This window comes from Mauremys mutica, chromosome 13, assembly GCF_020497125.1.
Source record: "Mauremys mutica isolate MM-2020 ecotype Southern chromosome 13, ASM2049712v1, whole genome shotgun sequence".
NCBI lineage: Eukaryota > Metazoa > Chordata > Testudines > Geoemydidae > Mauremys > Mauremys mutica.
In genome coordinates, this window is record NC_059084.1 from 5,437,893 (window position 1) to 5,455,362 (window position 17,470).

At 46.4% G+C, this 17,470-nt stretch overlaps 1 protein-coding gene across 2 annotated transcripts in view; it reads left to right on the plus strand.

The window, feature by feature from the left end:
- The window catches only part of MYT1 (myelin transcription factor 1), a 110,885-nt gene that overhangs the window by 29,944 nt on the left and 63,471 nt on the right, over window positions 1-17,470 (plus strand). For both annotated transcript variants that reach the window (XM_044986652.1, XM_044986653.1), the window contains exon 2: window positions 11,511-11,611. In XM_044986652.1, the coding sequence (XP_044842587.1) occupies window positions 11,511-11,611 (101 nt within the window). The remainder of the gene's footprint in view (window positions 1-11,510; window positions 11,612-17,470) is intronic.

Sequence of the window (17,470 nt, forward strand, 5' to 3'; positions counted from 1 at the left end):
CAAAAGTGTGATATAGTTTGTGACCCAGGCAACGTGGACACTTGATGCCCTGCGAGGGATCGCACATGAGATCCCATCCTGCTTGGTTAGTCTAACAAGCTTAACATATGTTGTTGTGGACAAATCAAACCTTTTGCATTTTGAAACATGAAAACGTTTTAATGCTTGCTGTACCTATGGCAGCTTCCCCAGTGCAGATATGTACAGAGGGGGGCAAATGGGACTAGGATTTTGCCATATGCTTCCACGCAAGGAGCAGAGGGGATTCTGGAGCTTTCACTTGACGAGCCGGCCCCCAGTGTACATGCGGAGCAATTCCGTTGAAGTTGGTGGAGTTAGACTGGCGTAGAACCAGTGTGCAGTCTTACCAATGCTTGTGACTTTTTATCGGGGACTCATATTGACTTTTCTCAAAGCCTCAGCTCCTGGAGTCATGTGAACATATGAGACTCTCGACTGTCATTTAAAAAATACTAAGTTTCTCGACCTTGTGGTTGTAGAGAAAAGGTTGGAAATGTAACCTGGGTCTGTTCCAAAGTTTCAAAAACCAGAAGGCAAATAAGAAGCAGCTCGTGTTTTATTCTTTGGCTTAAAAATCCCACTCATGAGTCTGGGGAGCATCCGACTATAATTTTGTGAATGCTTAGGGCTGCACGGAGTATGAGTGAGCGGAGCAACAGGTGTTTGTAATGCAAGGGATGAATAGTTCACCCAGGTGCACTCCACACCAGACTGGGGGTTTTGTGTGGCTGTCTGGATGGAGTCCAGAGCCACCTCATCCCTCTCTGCACTGGTTGGCAGACCTTGAGGAGAGCTGAGGGAATGCATCCTACATCTCCAAAGAGAAGGTGAAAGGGATGTTTCACCTAGAGAGGCATTTTCTGATTGCCACACTGTACAGTAACCCCTCACTTAACGTTGTAGTTATATTCCTGAAAAATGTGACTTTTTAAGTGAAATGATGTTAAGTGAATCCAATTTCCCCATAAGAATTAATGTAAAAAGGGGGGGGGGGTTAGGTTCCAGGGAAATTTTTTCCACCAGACAAAAAACTATATTATATATATATATATATACACTCAGACACAGTATGAGTTTTAAACAAACAATTTAATACTGTGCACAGCAATGATGATTATGAATCTTGATTGAGATGGTGAAGTCAGAGGGTGGGATATTTCCCAGGGAATGCCTTACTGCTAAATGATGAACTAGCACTCGGCTGAGCCCTCAAGAGTTAACGCGTTGTTGTTAACATAGCCTCACACTCTACAAGGCAGCACAAATGGAGGGAGAGGAGACAGATGCACATACCCTGTGTGTGTGTGAGAGAGAGATGTGCATTGCCCCTTTAAGTACGCTGACCCCACTCTAAGTATATTGCCTTTAAAAAAAATCAGGAAGTTGAGACAACAGCTACAGCCAGCAAGCTCCCTCCATCCTGAGCCCTGTCCTGTCCCCACACTGCCCTATGGAGATGGGGTAAGCAGGGGCCAGGAGGAGGGCGGGGACACCCTGAGTTTAGCCCCCCTCGTGCCCGCTCCCCTGCTCAGCAAGCAGGAGGCTCGGGGAGCAGCTCCAAGGCAGAGGGCAGAAGCAGCACATGGTAGTGGGGGGAGGGACAGCTGAACTGCCAGCAATTGGCAGCCTGCTGGGCGGCTGCAGCACAGGGAACTTAGGGGAGCAGGGAGCTGATGGGGGGCTGCCCGTCCACCCTGGTTCCATGTCCCCACCAGCTAGCTGCAAGGGGCTGCTCTTCCTGCAAGCAGTAGACAAAGCAGGCGGCTGCCAAACGACGTTAGAAAGGAGCATTACACAACTTTAAACGAGCATGTTCCCTAATTGATCAGCAACGTAACAATGTTAACCGGGACGACTTTAAGTGAGGAGTTGCTGTATATAGCTCTGCAACGCACAAACACATCACAGCATCTCTGCTTCTGAAAGCCCGAGCGGAGCCCCACAGCAAATTGTATACTGGCTTTGGTAGGATACTCTGATACGCCATCGATGCGTGGGGCATAGAGAGAGGAATGCACTGCCAGTGCCCACGTTTTCTCCGTGTTAGTGACATGCGCTAGAACAGGCTGATGAACCTAGTGAGATGCACCTGGTTTCCCAATGGGCACCCGAATTTTGCAGGGTTTGGCCAAGATCCCATGCATCTACCCAAGGTTACTTCCAAAGGTTCCCAGCTGTTTCCATGAATCTGGGACCAGTTTTGACTCTCTAAGAATGCCCCAAGCCAGGCAAGTTTTGTTTAATTTGGTTTCCACTGCAAGCATGTTGCACTGCTCAAAACTGGGCTGACTAGGTGCTGTAAATTAGGGAGCTACAAATCCTTGCTCTCTCGCTTGTTCTCCTGCAAGGCTTCAGGGCTTATGTAGATCCAGACAGAGATTAGAAGAGCTAGCGAGATTGGGAGGAAAAGTGGAGCCATGATGCCACAGCAAAACAGAAGTGTTTTTTTGGCACGATGCAGTATGTTGTGTGATCACAGGGTATGTATTTTTATAAAATAGAGAGGAGCCCAAGCTGTGAAGTTGGGGTCAAGATCTGAACTTCTTCAAAGTCTTTTGGAGGTGCCAAGATCCAGGGTTTGAAAATGAGCCCAGGCTGGGAGGAAAACACAGCTTGTGGTGATGCATACTGCTCTTAAGGGAACACAAGGAGAACCCAGCCCTACGCGATAGATGACCTAAGGCAGCACAAAGCAGGGATGGGGAAATTATTCCTATGAGTTGCAGATAAGAATCTGGATATTATGCAGTTCCCCCATCCATGGTCTGGCAATGGTGTTAAGTACCCACAAGAGCCACTGATTTCATTTGGAATTGTGTGAGCTCAGCACCTCTCCAGGTCAGTCCTTAAATGATTTGGGTAACGTCTCAGTGGGCAATTCTGTACATCACAGAATCTCTATGCCACTTGGCAATTAACTTCTTCAGCTCAGCACTTCCTGCTTCCCCAGGGAGACGTGTGCTATAAAAATCAACCCAGCCTTAGTCCATTTTGAACTAGAAACTCAATGCAGGGTTTCATGGAGTTCTCTGCACAGTTTTCAGCCTGGTTCACTGCAGCCTAGACTATTGGCTTATTCTAATTTTTTTTTTCTAAAATGCTGAATGAAATAAAAATACCTTCTTGTATTTTTTAGAGGGGAAGTTTTACTGTTTAACTTTCGGGAACATCTCAGGGAACTGGATTAGCTGATGAATTCCTGGGTGAAATTTATTCTGTATTTTATTTAACAAAAACACCCCCAAAACATTTCTATGGCCATGGTTCAAAATACTGTAGGCCAAATTCTGCCCTTGGCTAAGCATGCACAACACTCCCTGTTAAACACTCCACGTAGGGGCACAGCAGTGGGTTGGACCATGATGGAATAATGCTGGGTTTTTTTAAAAATAAGGAGGAGTCCATCTGATTTAAAAGCAACTGGATAGAGTTCAGCGCTGCTCCGAAGTGGGAGGAAGGTCACAAGGCACAGACATTGAATCTGATTCCAACTCACCCTAGCCTCAGACAATCTCTGGAGCTCATAGTCCTGCAGAGTGCAAACAGCTGCCTCTCTGGGAAATTTGCTAGGTATAGGAGGAACCTCCTTCCACACCTTGCAATTGTAGCCATGTGAGTTGTGATTCTGCTGAATCCAGGGTTTGGGGGTGAGGGAGGGTGCAAGCTGCTGCCCTCTGGGGAGTATGCATATCAGCAGTAGGGATACAGGAAATACGATGAATGTGTTAACAAGGTTATCCCAGCTAACTAAATTCAGGACAGGGAGATGAGGGCTGGAGTGTAGTGAGCTCAGTGTGACAAGCAGCTCTCCGACAAAATCTTTCTGGCTGTCAGGGTGTCTGTGTTTTCCTAACACACATTGCCCCGTTCCCCTCCCTGCTACTGTTCAATCACATGGCATGGCCAAGAGTATAAGGAGGTGAAGATAGGGTCACCTGTACGTGTCAGTAACTGGCCAATGGATGGGAATTGTGGCATCAGGTGGTCAGATTGACCCAGGCAGTTGCCAAGGGTGAGAAGCTGTGTCATTCCTACCCTACAACTTGGACACGTGAAAAAAGCAGGCCCATTGGGGGTGGGAGCTATGCTTTTTCCTCCTTAAGGACGTCTGACTCTCATAAAGTCTGAGGCTTTTGCAAACCCCTCAAGCCACGTATAGGGGTTGCAAAGACATCTTGAGTCCATGAACCTTTTTTTTCTGTAATTTAAGCCCATTTTCCCCAATAGTGATTGTTAGTTTAAAATGTGTATTTGTGGTTTAAAAGGAAATCTGAGTCAGGTGGAGAAGGACACACAGCTCCTCTGAGATAGGCTGGGACATTTGGGTTCCCTGTATATGGTGTAGGACCCGCATTTAGTTTTCATTTAACTTTTGCCTTTGTTTTTATATATTCATCCCTTTCCCTCCACTGTCCCACTGTGTCTTTTCCACTTGCTGCTCCATTTTCACCCTACTTGTGCCATCTCTCTTTCTTTGCTCCTCTTTTCATAGAATCATAGCACTGGAAGGGACCTCGAGTGGTCATCTAGTCCAGTCCTCTGCATTTATGGCAGGACTAAGTATTATCTAGACCATCCCTGACAGGTGTTTGTCTAACCTGCTCTTAAAAATCTCCAGTGATGGAGATCCTACAGCCTCCCTAAGCAATTTATTCCAGTGCTTCACTACCCTGACAGTTAGGAAGTTTTTCCTAATATCCAAACTACACCGTCCTTGCTGCAATTTAAGACCATTGCTCCTTGTCCTATCCTCAGAGGTTAAGAAAAACAATTTTTTCTCCCTCCTCCTTGTAACAACATTTTACATACTTGAAAACTGTTATAATGTCCCGCCTCAGTCTTCTCTTTTCCAGACTAAACAAACTCAATCTTTTCAATTTTCCCTCATAGGTCATATTTTCAAGACCTTTAATCATTTTTATCACTCTTCTCTGGATTCTCTCCAATTTGTCCACATCCTTCCTGAAATGTGGCACCCAGAACTGGACACAATACTCCAGTTGAGGCGTAATCAGCCTGGAGTAGAGCAGAAGAATTACTTCTCGTGTCTTGCTTACAACACTCCTGCTAATACATCCCAGAATGATGTTCACTTTTTTTACAACAGCATTACATTGTTGCCTTATATTTAGCTTGTGATCCACTATGACCCCCAGATCCCTTTCCGCAGTGCTCCTTCCTAGGCAGTCTTTTCTCATTTTGTATGTGTGCTACTGATTGTTCCTTCCTAAGTGGAGTACTTTGCATTTGTCCTTATTGAATTTCATCCTGTTTACTTCAGACCATTTCTCCAGTTTGCCCAGATCATTTTGAATTTTAATCCTATCCTCCAAAGCACTTGCAACCCCTCCTAGCTTGATATTGTCCACAAACTTTGTGTTCTCTCTATGCCATTATCTAAATCATTGATGAAGATATTGAATGGAACCAGACCCAGAACCGATCCCTGAGGGACCCCACTCGTTATGCCCTTCCAGCATGACTGTGAACCACTGATAACTACTCTCTGGGAACGGTTTTCCAAACAGTTTTGCACCCACCATATAGTAGCTCTATCTAGGTTGCATTTCCCTAGTTTGTTTATGAGAAGATCATGCGAGACAGTATCAAAAACTTTACTAAAGTCAAGATATACCATGTCTGCAGCTTCACCCGCCTCCCAACCACAAGGCTTGTTACCCTGTCAAAGAAAGCTATCAGGTTGGTTTGAGAGGATATGTTCTTGACAAATCCATGCTGACTGTCACTTATCACCTTATTATCATCTAGATGTTTGCAAATTGATTGCTTAATTATTTGCTCCATTATCTTTCCGGGTACAGAAGTTAAGCTGACTGGTCTGTAATTCCCCGGGTTGTCCTTATTTCCCTTTTTATAGGTGGGCACTAGATTTGCCCTTTTCCAGTCTTCTGGAATGTCTTCCATCTTCCATGACTTTTCAAAGATAATCGCTAAGGGCTCAGATATCTCCTCAGTCAGCTCCTTGAGTATTCTAGGATGCATTTCATCAGGCCCTGGTGACTCGCAGACATCTAATTTGTCTAAGTAATTTTTAACTTGTTCTTTCCCTATTTTAGCGTCTTCTTCTGGAGTCCCTACCTAGTGTCCAAACCACTGGTGTGCCTTTCATCTCGCAATGGCTAAGGGACCAAACTGAGACGCGAGAGCTCTGGTTTCGAATCCTAGCTCTGCTACAAACTCCCTGTGTGACTTTGGGCAAACAGTTTAATCTCTCAGTGCCTTAATTCTCCCGTGTGTAAAATAGGGAACATGATCCTTTTTCTCTCATGCTTTTCTGTTTTGTCTATCCAGACTATAACCTCTTCCAGCAAGGAGTAAAATTTACCTTGTGGATGTGCAGCACCTGGCACAATGGGGCCCAATCTCAGTTGGGACTTCTAGGGGCTTTTATAATAATCAGGAAGGAATCCTGTGGCACCTTATAGACTAACAGAAGTATTGGAGCATGAGCTTTTGTGGGTGAATGCATCCGACGAAGTGCCACAGGACTCTTTCCTGCTTTTACAGATCCAGACTAACACAGCTACCCCTCTGATACTATAATAATCAGGGTGACTTTCAGAGACACAAATGGGAATTAGATGACCAACTCCCACTGACTTTCAGTAGAGGGTTGGCACCAACTGCCCCCGGTGTCACTTAAACTCTCCTCCAGTAATAGACGTAACCAAGCCTAGAGAACATGGAAACACACCGTGGCAATAGCAAATGCAACATGTCCCATTAGCTCTTCCCCAGGCTGTAAACACCTAGAGACGATTGAACTCAAGTACGGAGTGGAGGGCTTCCCCGCATGGCACATTTCCTCCTTTTAATCTGCAGGTTTCTTCTTTTGTAATTCCTCTTACGTTGGTGGGAGATAAATGGAGCAAGGCTTGGAAAACGGGCAGTAAATTATTCAGCATGAAATACAACAGGGAACCACAGTTAAAGATTCAAGGGGAAGGATCGTAGCAGAATTGCCCAAAGCAACCACAGTTTGCCAAGGTGAGCTGTGACATTCAGGGCCCTGAGGCCAAAATCTGGGGGCCTCCCTTCTGATCTGATTGTGACAAGGGATAACTTAATACAGGGAAAGGAAGGCAGCCTAATAAACTGATGCTGCAGCTCGCACATAGGAGCAGATCCTCAGTTGGCGTGAAGGGGTGTAGATCCATCGATTTCAATGGAGCGATTTCAATTTACACCAGTTGGAGTCATGGCCCACAGAATGTGTGGGTATATCTACACTTCGGGAATTGAGCTAAAGCTGCGATCGGGTTAGTGCACTAAAAACAGAGTGGTGGAGGGCTGGCTGCCCTGCATACATACCTAGCGTCTCGGACGCTACATACTGGGGACAATTAGCCACTCTCACCACTCATCCTGCTGCAGCCACGCTCTGGTTTTAGCGCTTTAGCATGATCGGAGCTAGTGCAGGTATGTCTCCATGAGCTGGAATTTACGTCTCCATGAGCTGGAATTTACATTTTCAGCTCAAAGTGTAGACATAACCTACATTCAAAGTTAGAATAGATGAAGGAAAAACATCCAAGAAATTGCCCCTCTTACTCACGTTTCAGGTACCCCCGGATATTTTTCCAAGTTAAAATGCATATAATAGTAATAACTAGTTCTTACCTAGCACTTTTCATCCATAGAACTTTAAGGAAAAGAAGTAACAATCCCCATTTAACAGATAAGGGAAGTGAGGTACCCACGGTCATGTAGCAGAGCCAGGCATAGAACGGAGATCAAGTGCATCCCAGTCCCATCCACGGGGCTACCTGCTTTTCTTTAGAAAGCTCTCAGACCTTCAAGTTCAGAAACCACGGGTGTGCGAAGCCCAGATGTAATGGAACATGGTAAAATGCCTTTTATTAATTTTCTTTGTATTGGGGAAGGGCAGACGAAGGATTGTTTCACTGGGTGTGTAACAGCATTACGAAAAATGTTGCTGCTGTCAACAAACAGAAAAGGAAGCTGAATTGTGCTGTTTGTGGTCTAGTGCCCTTTGTGCATTTGATCCTTGCTTTTATATCAGGATCTTTGATACTGGGTGTTCTGGAATAATTACACACTCCCTTTTCCCAGTGGACTTCTAATAGTATGTTTCGATCACTGCTTTCCTGCCCAGTCCCGTGTCGGCTATGAGATCACTCTGTATGGCATTACAAGTGCAGGTTATGACTCCAATAGTAGCAGCCCAGGACTGAGAAGAACTGGTAATGACTGGACTAGCAAAGCAATAGCAGGTCCAGCCTGAGGTTTAGTGGCAGGGTTGTGAAGCGGGCCTGAGCCAAGGATGGAATATTATGGGTGCTGCAGGCCCGAACTGGGAGATATGGCACGGCACAGCCATGTGTGGGGAAGGTTTACATGGAGCTGTGCTGTCCCCGCCTCGAGTCAATGCTGTGAGTCCCTCATAAGAACCAAATCCACTCTAAAATGGGGGGGGGAAACAAGGAGAAAGCAAAGGGACTAAGCTAAATGGAAATGGGGCGGGGGGAGGCAAATGGTGGCCAGCACAGGTGGACTGGGCTGGTGAATGGGGAGAAGTCTCATGAAGCCCCTTCCTGCTCGAGTGCTAACATGCAGGGGACACTGATGTGCCAGCCCGAGTAGAGCTGGGGGGAAACCTCAGCTTGGGGAGGGGTGAGGCCACTGGGCCCTCCTGGGGAAGTGGCGGAACGGGGGGCAGAGCCAGGTGCGGGAGGCCCCCCCAATTCTAGGGAGTGCAGTGCTTCTGGGTGCGGGGGTATGTCAGCAGGGGTTGGGCCGTGGGTTCCCGTCTCCCAGCAGGCCAGCAAGTGCCAGGAGGCTGATGCTAGGTGGGTGTAGGGTGACCAGATGTCCCGATTTTATAGGGACAGTCCCAATTTTGGGGGCTTTTTCTTATATAAGCACCTATTACCCCCCAGCCCCTGTCCTGATTTTTTACACTTGCTGTCTGGTCACCCTAGATGGGTGTGGGAAGATCTTTCTTCCAAAGGCGATGCAGGAGTCAATAGTGAGTCTGGTCCTCCCCTATTCAAGCAGGAGGCTGCCAGCCAGCCCTCCCTCCCATCAGCTGGTGGGCTCGGTCCTCCCTTGCTCCAAAGTGGCTGCGTCTGCAGGAGCCTTCCCTTTGAAAGCCCTGGTTTTGTATTTTTAGCGTGGGTTGGTTTAATGACCCGCTCCCGAAGTGCTGGTCTTGAAAAAGACAGTTGTCATGGAAACCTGGGGTGAGAATAGGGATGCCACATGGCTCTTTGCATTGTCCAGCGGATGGGCTCGTTCTCTGCTCAAATGTGTGAATGTTTGTGAAGGATTAAAATTCAACAGGATCCATGTCAGTGGGGAAAGGGATTGGCAGAAGGAGCTCAAAGACCATAGAGAGGAAATCAGAGGTTCAGCTGTACCACAGACCCTTTGGTGTGTGTTGTCAGCAGCCCCACCCTGGAAGGCATCGTTACGTTTCCCAGGCTGATGTGGGAAGTACCATTTCCCATCCTTGACGCTGGTCTGCACAGGTGGAATTCACCACTGAAGAGATGAGTAGGAGCAGAGTGCTCTTTACCTAGGTTATAAACGCTCTGAGGCAGGGACCATCTTTTTGTTCTGTGTTTTGTACAGCACCTGGCACAATGGGCTCCTGTTCCTGACTGGTGTCTCCAGGTGCGACTGCAATAGAAATAATAGTACTTCTAATTCCGCAGCTAGTCTTCTCTAATAGGTACGAATGGGTGAACCTCAAATGCTCAGTTTTGAGTTTGAGTTTAAATAAGCCAAATTTTCCCTCAAGAGCCTCTGGCCTGCGAGACAGGGCTGACCTCTCATGAGACTGGTTTATCTCCTGTGCTTTCTAGCAGAGTTGGTTGAAAACTTCTGAATTTGAATCACCCCACGCCCACTACAAATCAGGGTCATTTTTTTCGCCAAACCTTTGGTGAAAAATGTGCTTATTTTCAGACCTGCCCTACTTTTGATCACTTGAAATTCTGTGAGAATGTTCCCCTGGAGTTGTGTGGATTGGTCCCAGCTTGGAAGCTACAGCAGAACGGTACCAAAAATTCTCCCAAATCCTGGAAACATAAAAGCTGAATTTCAGAACATTCAAAGTTTAGTCCAAGTTTCTCTCCAGGCTCAGGGCTGGGAGTTCTTATATTTCTGGACCTGATGGACCATCCTTAGGACCATATCTTGATGTCCTTACTCAGTCTTCATTCGTGCCAAACTCCCTTTGACTTCAATGAGCATTTTACCAGATTAAGAAGTTAGGGTTGATCTCCCATGGGTTTCACTGTGGAAAGGGATGGTGGACTCTGGGCCAGCAAATCTCCATGAAGACCCCCTTGCAGAACATCTCCCTCCGCTGCCCCACTGGGGGAGGAGTTGCCCCTATGCTGTAAGAGAAGGCCCCAGGCCCGCCCACAAACCCAGTAGCTCTTCCTGTATCCTTAGAAACCAAGGCCATCTGCCTGGATGCTCTGTGCCTCTGTACTAGCCCTGGCATGCATCAAGGCTGCCGCTCCAGCACTGCCGGTGACCGCCCCCTGGTGTTGGCTCCCAGTTGTGGTGGGCTCGATGGTAAGGATCAGACATTCCCAGGCAGTATTATCTGTTCTGACCAAGCGCTACAAGGCCATATGTATCCACCCGATCTCCACCCTCTCCCCTGGCACAGACACCAGGCCCACCAAGGTCTCTGTGGATTCAGAGGGTGGAGGGACTGAGCCATGTTAGGCCACCCCCCTCCCTCCATGCAGGTTGCGGACGATCCTTGTGTACTGGGGTTGCTCCATGACTGGACTGATCTCGCCGTGAGGACTTAGCAATTAACCATAATGCTTTGGAGGAGGATAAATGCTCAATCCAAACTTTTTATGACTGTGGGACCAGTGAAAGCAACAAACCCAACAAGAAACCTTCAAGTTAAGAGGTGGGCCTAATGTGTACAATGAAACGTGTCACCAGGGAATAGCAGCATGTAAAACACGATTTCCAACATCCTCTTTGCCCAACAACCCAGCACAAGGAAAATTATTTGTTGGTGGTAAACATAATTTGGTTTTTTTTCCTGTCTTTGTGCTTGGGCGGCGAAATGCTGAGGCAATTGTAGTAGGCTGGTTTACAGTTCTCTAGCTGTTTGTTGGTTCTCTCCCTCTACCATGTGTCAAGCTGTAGTCACAGGGAAGGAAATTCTGCTTTGCCGGTTCGGGGATGTAGTTCCCACTGTCGAGTGCCAAGAGGATGCAGGTAGTGTCTTGGTGCTAGAAGCCAGTAGCATGTAAGCCCTTAAGGGGAGGAGCCATCTTTATGTTCTGGAAAAGTACAGCACCAAGCACATTGGGGTCCCAGTCCAGTGACTGGGCTCCAAGGTGCTACCACCATACAAATAATAACTACGGTTCCTCTTTCTCAGTCCTGATGGCTCTGCTGAAGCGGCGTGGCCAGTGGCCACAGGACTGGTTTTGTTTCCTGACACTGTATTTCTCTTAACCCTTCAGAAAATGAGTTCCGGGGCGAGCTGCTGAATCAAAGGTGGACGCGTGGAGAAAAGCTCAGCAGTTGTGAGACAGCAAAAAGCCTACACAGCAGACACATCAAGGTGAGCAGGCAGGGCAACCTTGCCAGAGCCTAGCAGCAAAGCAGCCTCGAAGTCCTATTCCCCCTGCTTTGTGGGACTGTAGATGGCACCATTAGAGAATCGTATTACCTGACCTTCCCTGCAGCATAAAAAGATGAAACACACACACCCTGCACAAAGGCCCATGCACTGTTTCAGGCTCTAGGGAGGCTGTGGGTTCTACTGGTGCAGACAGAACCCAAAGTGAATTGTCTCCGAAGCAGGAATTAGCAGAAGTGCCTATCCATCATGAACCCCAGACACCAGGTATAAAAGGAGAGAGGCCCTCCAGCTGTAAAATTTGGATCCAGATCCATGTCTGGAATTTTTTCAATCCTTTCCTTCCCCACGACCCATCGTTCGGGTATGCTTGGGTCTGGAGATCTGGGTAAGGCCCATCTCTGATTAAAAAGGCTCTTTCTCTAAGACACAGGCTCATTGGAAGAAGCCCCTTGTACACCAGGTGAAACCTCAAAGCTTTAGAAGGAGATAAATGGGTCATTCATTCATGAACCCGTCCTGTTAGACGTATGAGGGAGAGGAAAGCAACTCTGATGTTCTCAACACAGCAGCTCTTTTAGGGAAAAGCGTCGCAGCTGTGACCCTGTGAAACAGTGTCAAAACTCATGGCAGATTCAAAAGCTTTAATTCAACATAAAACTGGGCTGCTCACTATACAAATGACACTTCCTGCTTTCTCTTTGGTCCTACCAAGAATTGTCTTGATAACAAAACATCATCATGTGATGGACTATCAGTCCATTCAAATAGCTGAGAAATCACCCTGTAACTGATGTTCATTTATTTCTCCCAAATCGAAAATTAAACCTATCTGCAGAAAAACCTTCTCTGCTTTGCAAATTGTGAGCTAATGGCAAGTGCTGTCCGGAATGCTCATGCCCTGAGAAAGCAGAGTAAGCAGACGTTGCTATATTTAAAACGGGTTCATTATGACTTTGATACTGGACCTGCCAGATAAGCACTTTCTTTGGATTTAATAAGATTGTTGTGTGTGACTAAAACAAGGATTAAAAAAAATATTCCTAATAATACTTATCATTCAGCATTTGCAAAGCAAATATTCACTGATTATCACAACACCCTAGTTGTGGTGTGTTGTTTATCTCCATTTTGCCAACGGGGAAAGCGAGGTGGAAAGGTGAAGGGATTTGCCCATGGCCACAGGATAAGTCTTAGCACTGGGATTAGGACTCAGGAGTTTGACTGAGGACTGACAACTGGTAGATATCTTAAAAATACAACCCCACAACTTCAAAGGTTCACAGGCAGGTCAGGAAGTGGTCATGATGGGGTTAATGGGTTTACCCAGAGTATTATGGAACAGAGTCATTTTACTTCCTGCTTAGTCATTTGTGGGGGTTGAGCACCCCTCTTCCCATCCTTCCTGTGATGCAGTAAACTAAAGCAGCAAGTTTGCAGCCTGCAGTCCTGAGAGTGGACTTATTTTTTGTTGCACGGAGCAGTCCCTTTGAGAACTGCATGTGCTCACCTGCCCATGTCCACGAACAGTTACATTGTGTGTGTGCAGAGGTTGGGCCTGGACACACGTATGCACATACTTGTGCAAATTTGGACCCAATCCTGCAAGCCCGTGATCATTGGATCAATCCTTGCATTGGTAAGAACTGCTCCCCTAAGCAACAGTTTGCAGGTTCTGATCTTATATTATTAAATCTAAGATAACCTTTACTAAAAGGATTGCCAGCTTTTCAGACTGCTTTCCCCTATATATCACACATCTGAAGTCAGGTTAGGAACACTTTTAAAGATGTATCTCTGCACATCAATGCAATGAAGTATCCAAATACTGTTACACAGCTACATAAACCTTATGGAAGCCCAGCAGGAGATCATAGTTTGGACTGGGATAAAGTGTTAGATTTCATGTATTTTACGCATATATATAAAATATAAACATCTTTTTATGAGGTTCGGTTGTGATTTGTAGTCCGTAGAACGGTGCAGCGGAGAAGGACAATGTGTTGTGTGGTGGGTTTTTACAAGTTTGAAATGAGATATCAGAAGAGTGATGGGTAGAGTTACTCTTTAAACAGATCCAGCTGAGCCCATCAGTCTGGAAATCACAGTTCATAATTGTCCTGGGCCCTGGCACTGCATAGGGAAAAGAATCTCTCTCCTTCTCGCCTTCCCCACCTCTTAATTCTTTTACGATCTTGAATGCCAGGTGAACAGAGTACTGAATAGCAGGAAGTTTGTGTGGATGACGGCTGGTAGAGATTACATGAATAGGCCCATCAGAACCCATGCTTTGACATAACCTCCTGACAGTAAACCTGATGGCATTTGGGGGAGGGACATGCAGCAGCACTGTGACAATTTCCTGACCTTGTACTATATGGGAGTGGGGGGGACCTTATGAAAATGCCAGCTTATTACAGAGCTTGAAAACAATGGTATTGAAGAACTGCCGTTTCCCTTTTAAGGATGAGAGAATTGTTTGTACATCCTAAACCACTCAGAGCCCTGGGAGGATGAAGTGTTTGGATTGCATGTTGTAGCACTTTCAGTAGGAAACAATATGTAAACCTAAGCTACCACATAAGAAATTACCTTGGCCTAGTGCCTAAATGTCAGCCCTGTGAATGCAGATGATACAGCTCTGGCTATGTCAGATGTGATGCCATGTAGCAGCTTTTCTGGTCTGTTTCCTCTCATGCTCTGCTCTTGCTACAAAGCATTAGCACTTGGTAAATGTTTCATTTGTGCGTAAGTTTTAGCAAATGAAAACTGACAGTACAGCTTCATTAGGATGTTTATTATCCAGCTGTAATTTTTAATTTGGGGGTTGGTATAGCTGCAATCCTACACATAAAGATGTCAAGGAGAAATCCTCCCAAGACTTGAAGCCGGAGAAATCCACGCGGGGTGTCCTTTCTCTAAAGCAGCAAGGGAGCAAAAAGCAACCGCTAGTTTATTCAGCTGCGAAGGGGACTCACAATGGGTGGAATGTCAGGAGGATTTAAATCAAGCAGCAGGGAGGACCCTAAAGGGGAAGAAGAGGGAGGGGGGAAACCAGCCTCTGAGTGTGGTTACAAAATAACAGCTGGGAGCTACAGGGCTGATGTGCAGGCTTCAAGATACATTCTGCTTTTTAAAAGTAGAGGGGGCTTTAAGCTAATCCCCCCCCTTTTTTTTTCTCCCCCTTTTAATTAAAAGCTACAGTGAGCCCATGGTGCCAAAGTCATTTTCATTTCCTGGAATGTTTGCTGGAAAAAATACTTTTGGGGGAGTGGGAAGGGAGGTTCTTAGAGTCTGATCTTTAAACTTTTGGTTGATGTAACGTCATGGGTCCACCTTCTGATCTCACTTGGACCAGGGGTAACTGCATTGAAGTGAAAGGGGTGATCCCTGGTGTGGGGGTGGGGAGGACAAAAGTGAAATCAGAATCGGGTCCCTTGAGCCTTATCCTGGTGGTTGCACACTTGTTCCAAGGTGCCTTGTTGATTCCCGGATGCAGAGCTAATTCCCCAGCAGTCAGAAAGCCATAGGGCAGATAACCGACCCTCTAGCTATCCCTGTTCTAGTTGACTCACACTGATAACGTCAGGAGGCAAAAACTAAGGGCTTGATGGTGCCTGGTGCTGAGCTGCCCCAAGAGCTCTTCCTGCCAGATGCTGCGTGTGTTAGTTACCTGCACGGCCAAGCTCGCTCCCCTCCATTCAACCTACTTCTGGGGACAGGCCCAGACCTTCCAAGGAGCATGTGCCTGCTCTCAGAGGGGACGTGTGCTGGCCTGGGGCCCTGTGATAGTGCCACCTCTTGACATGTGCACACGATAGCACCGGCTGCTTTTGAAGGAGCAGGTGATACGTTAATAAAGCTTAATGAAGCTGCCAGTTAAACCATCCCCCTGTCTAGCAATGTTTTGCAACCAATAAATGATCTTAGCCCAATTGTAATGACATATGTAATGTAAAAGCGTCAATCTATTAACCACTTGTGTGGGTTGATCAGTGCTTTAATCTTCTAAGGGCTCTCCTGGAGGATGTGGCACTTATGTGAGAAAGCAGCCTGGCTCTCTCCCTCCTAAATAGGATCTGTGCTGGCTTACCGAGGGCTGGCTTGTGGCCTGGGGATGGAGTGGTGGGTAAGCTGCATCACCCTGCCAGGCGCTGTGCCTGGGACGCACCCCTGGGAAGCACGGCTTCTCCAGATCGCCCCTGTCCAGGTGGAGATGTGGGGAATGCCGCATTGCTTACTGCGGAGATGCAGCTCTCTCATCTGCTCAGCCTGGGGGAGTGAAAGGACTTGCCCACCCCACCCACATGCTTAGGGAGGCACAGTGGGGAACAGCAGCTCCACAGGGGTTCGCTGCACTGAAGACCTGAGATATGTAACACCCGATCGGGTGGGGCTACTTACTCCCCCTGGCTCCCCTCCACAGCTGGGTTAAAGTTGGGTGTAATATTACTGCCTCCTCTTCCAGGGAACTGCCAAATGGCCTTTTGGGGTAGGGACGGGGGAAGAACTGGAAACATCAGACCAAGAATTATTATTCAGTCTGTTTTGCTGGAGAAACATGATGTTTCTTGTATCATTTTCCTTATCAGCTTTTGCTAGGCTGGTTTCAGTTATTTTTTTTTAAAACGAAAGTGAAAACTTCCTTTTCTGTCTGTAGATGAGACCGAGGTTCTTGTCAGCGGAATGTGTAGACACCTACAAATGAACAGTCATGGAAACTTTGTTTTGTTTTTTTTTGCTTTTTCTTTCCATTTAAAATCAATATTCCGTTCAGATCCCCACCCCTCTTTGTCGAAACGAGTGCTTTCTGAGTAGCTTTATTCCTTCCAAGCTCTGCAGAGGGCTTGAATATACATAAAGTATTAACGCTGACCGTAGGGAATTTCAGCATGGCCCTTAATGATATATTTGCATAGAGCTGTCAAAACGACAACAGGGGCTGCACCCCATGAGTGGTTGAGAGGTGTACAAAGGAAGTCACACGTGGGTGTCTTAAAGAACAAGAGATGGAGCATGAGCTTAAACAAGTTCAAATCGTGTTTAATACTTCTGCTAGCACCAACAAACGTTCGGTGGCTGTTTCATTGGAAGAGAAATGTGGGTGTTTAAAAAAAACAACAAAACAAACCCATAAATATTTCATCAAATTAAGCTTCAGCTCTATATTGTATCATTATTATTATAGCACTAGAGTAGTGCTTTAAGTATTATACCCATATAGTACTAATGTGTGTGTTTGTTTACTATCAGTTTTGATTCGTACCTTACTCAAGCAAAACTCCCAAGTTTATCTGAGTAAGGGCCTCGTGATTTGGTCCTATAGTATTAAGACGTTATTAACATTATTCAGCTTAGGGAAGTGCCAAGGGGGCCTCAACCCACATCAGGGGTTTGTTGTTCTAGGCTCTGTATAAACACATAGTAAGGGATAGGTCCTACCCCTAAAAGTTTGCTGACTAAATAGACCCAGGATGGAAGGGGAAACAGAGGTGAAGTGACTTACTCAAGGTTACACAGCCGGTCAGTCAATGGCAGAGTTTGGGAGAGAGCCCAGGTTTCTCTGACATCCAGTCCCAGTACCCTATCCACAAGGCTGTACTGTCGCATAGCACTGGGGTAGTAAATCCACTAGGGACTTTGCTATTGGTGTTGATTTTACATGGAAGTTGCTCGTGTATTATGATAATAGGTGTCCCTATAAAATTTGAAGGTAGGTAGCTAGTTCTGTAGTGTCCTTGTAGTATTACGAATACGCTATTGAGCTAATACTGTGGGGTTAGCATTCTGTAGTTCTTTAGTGTAGTGCAGTATTCAGATCATCAGAGCCATGTTACATCA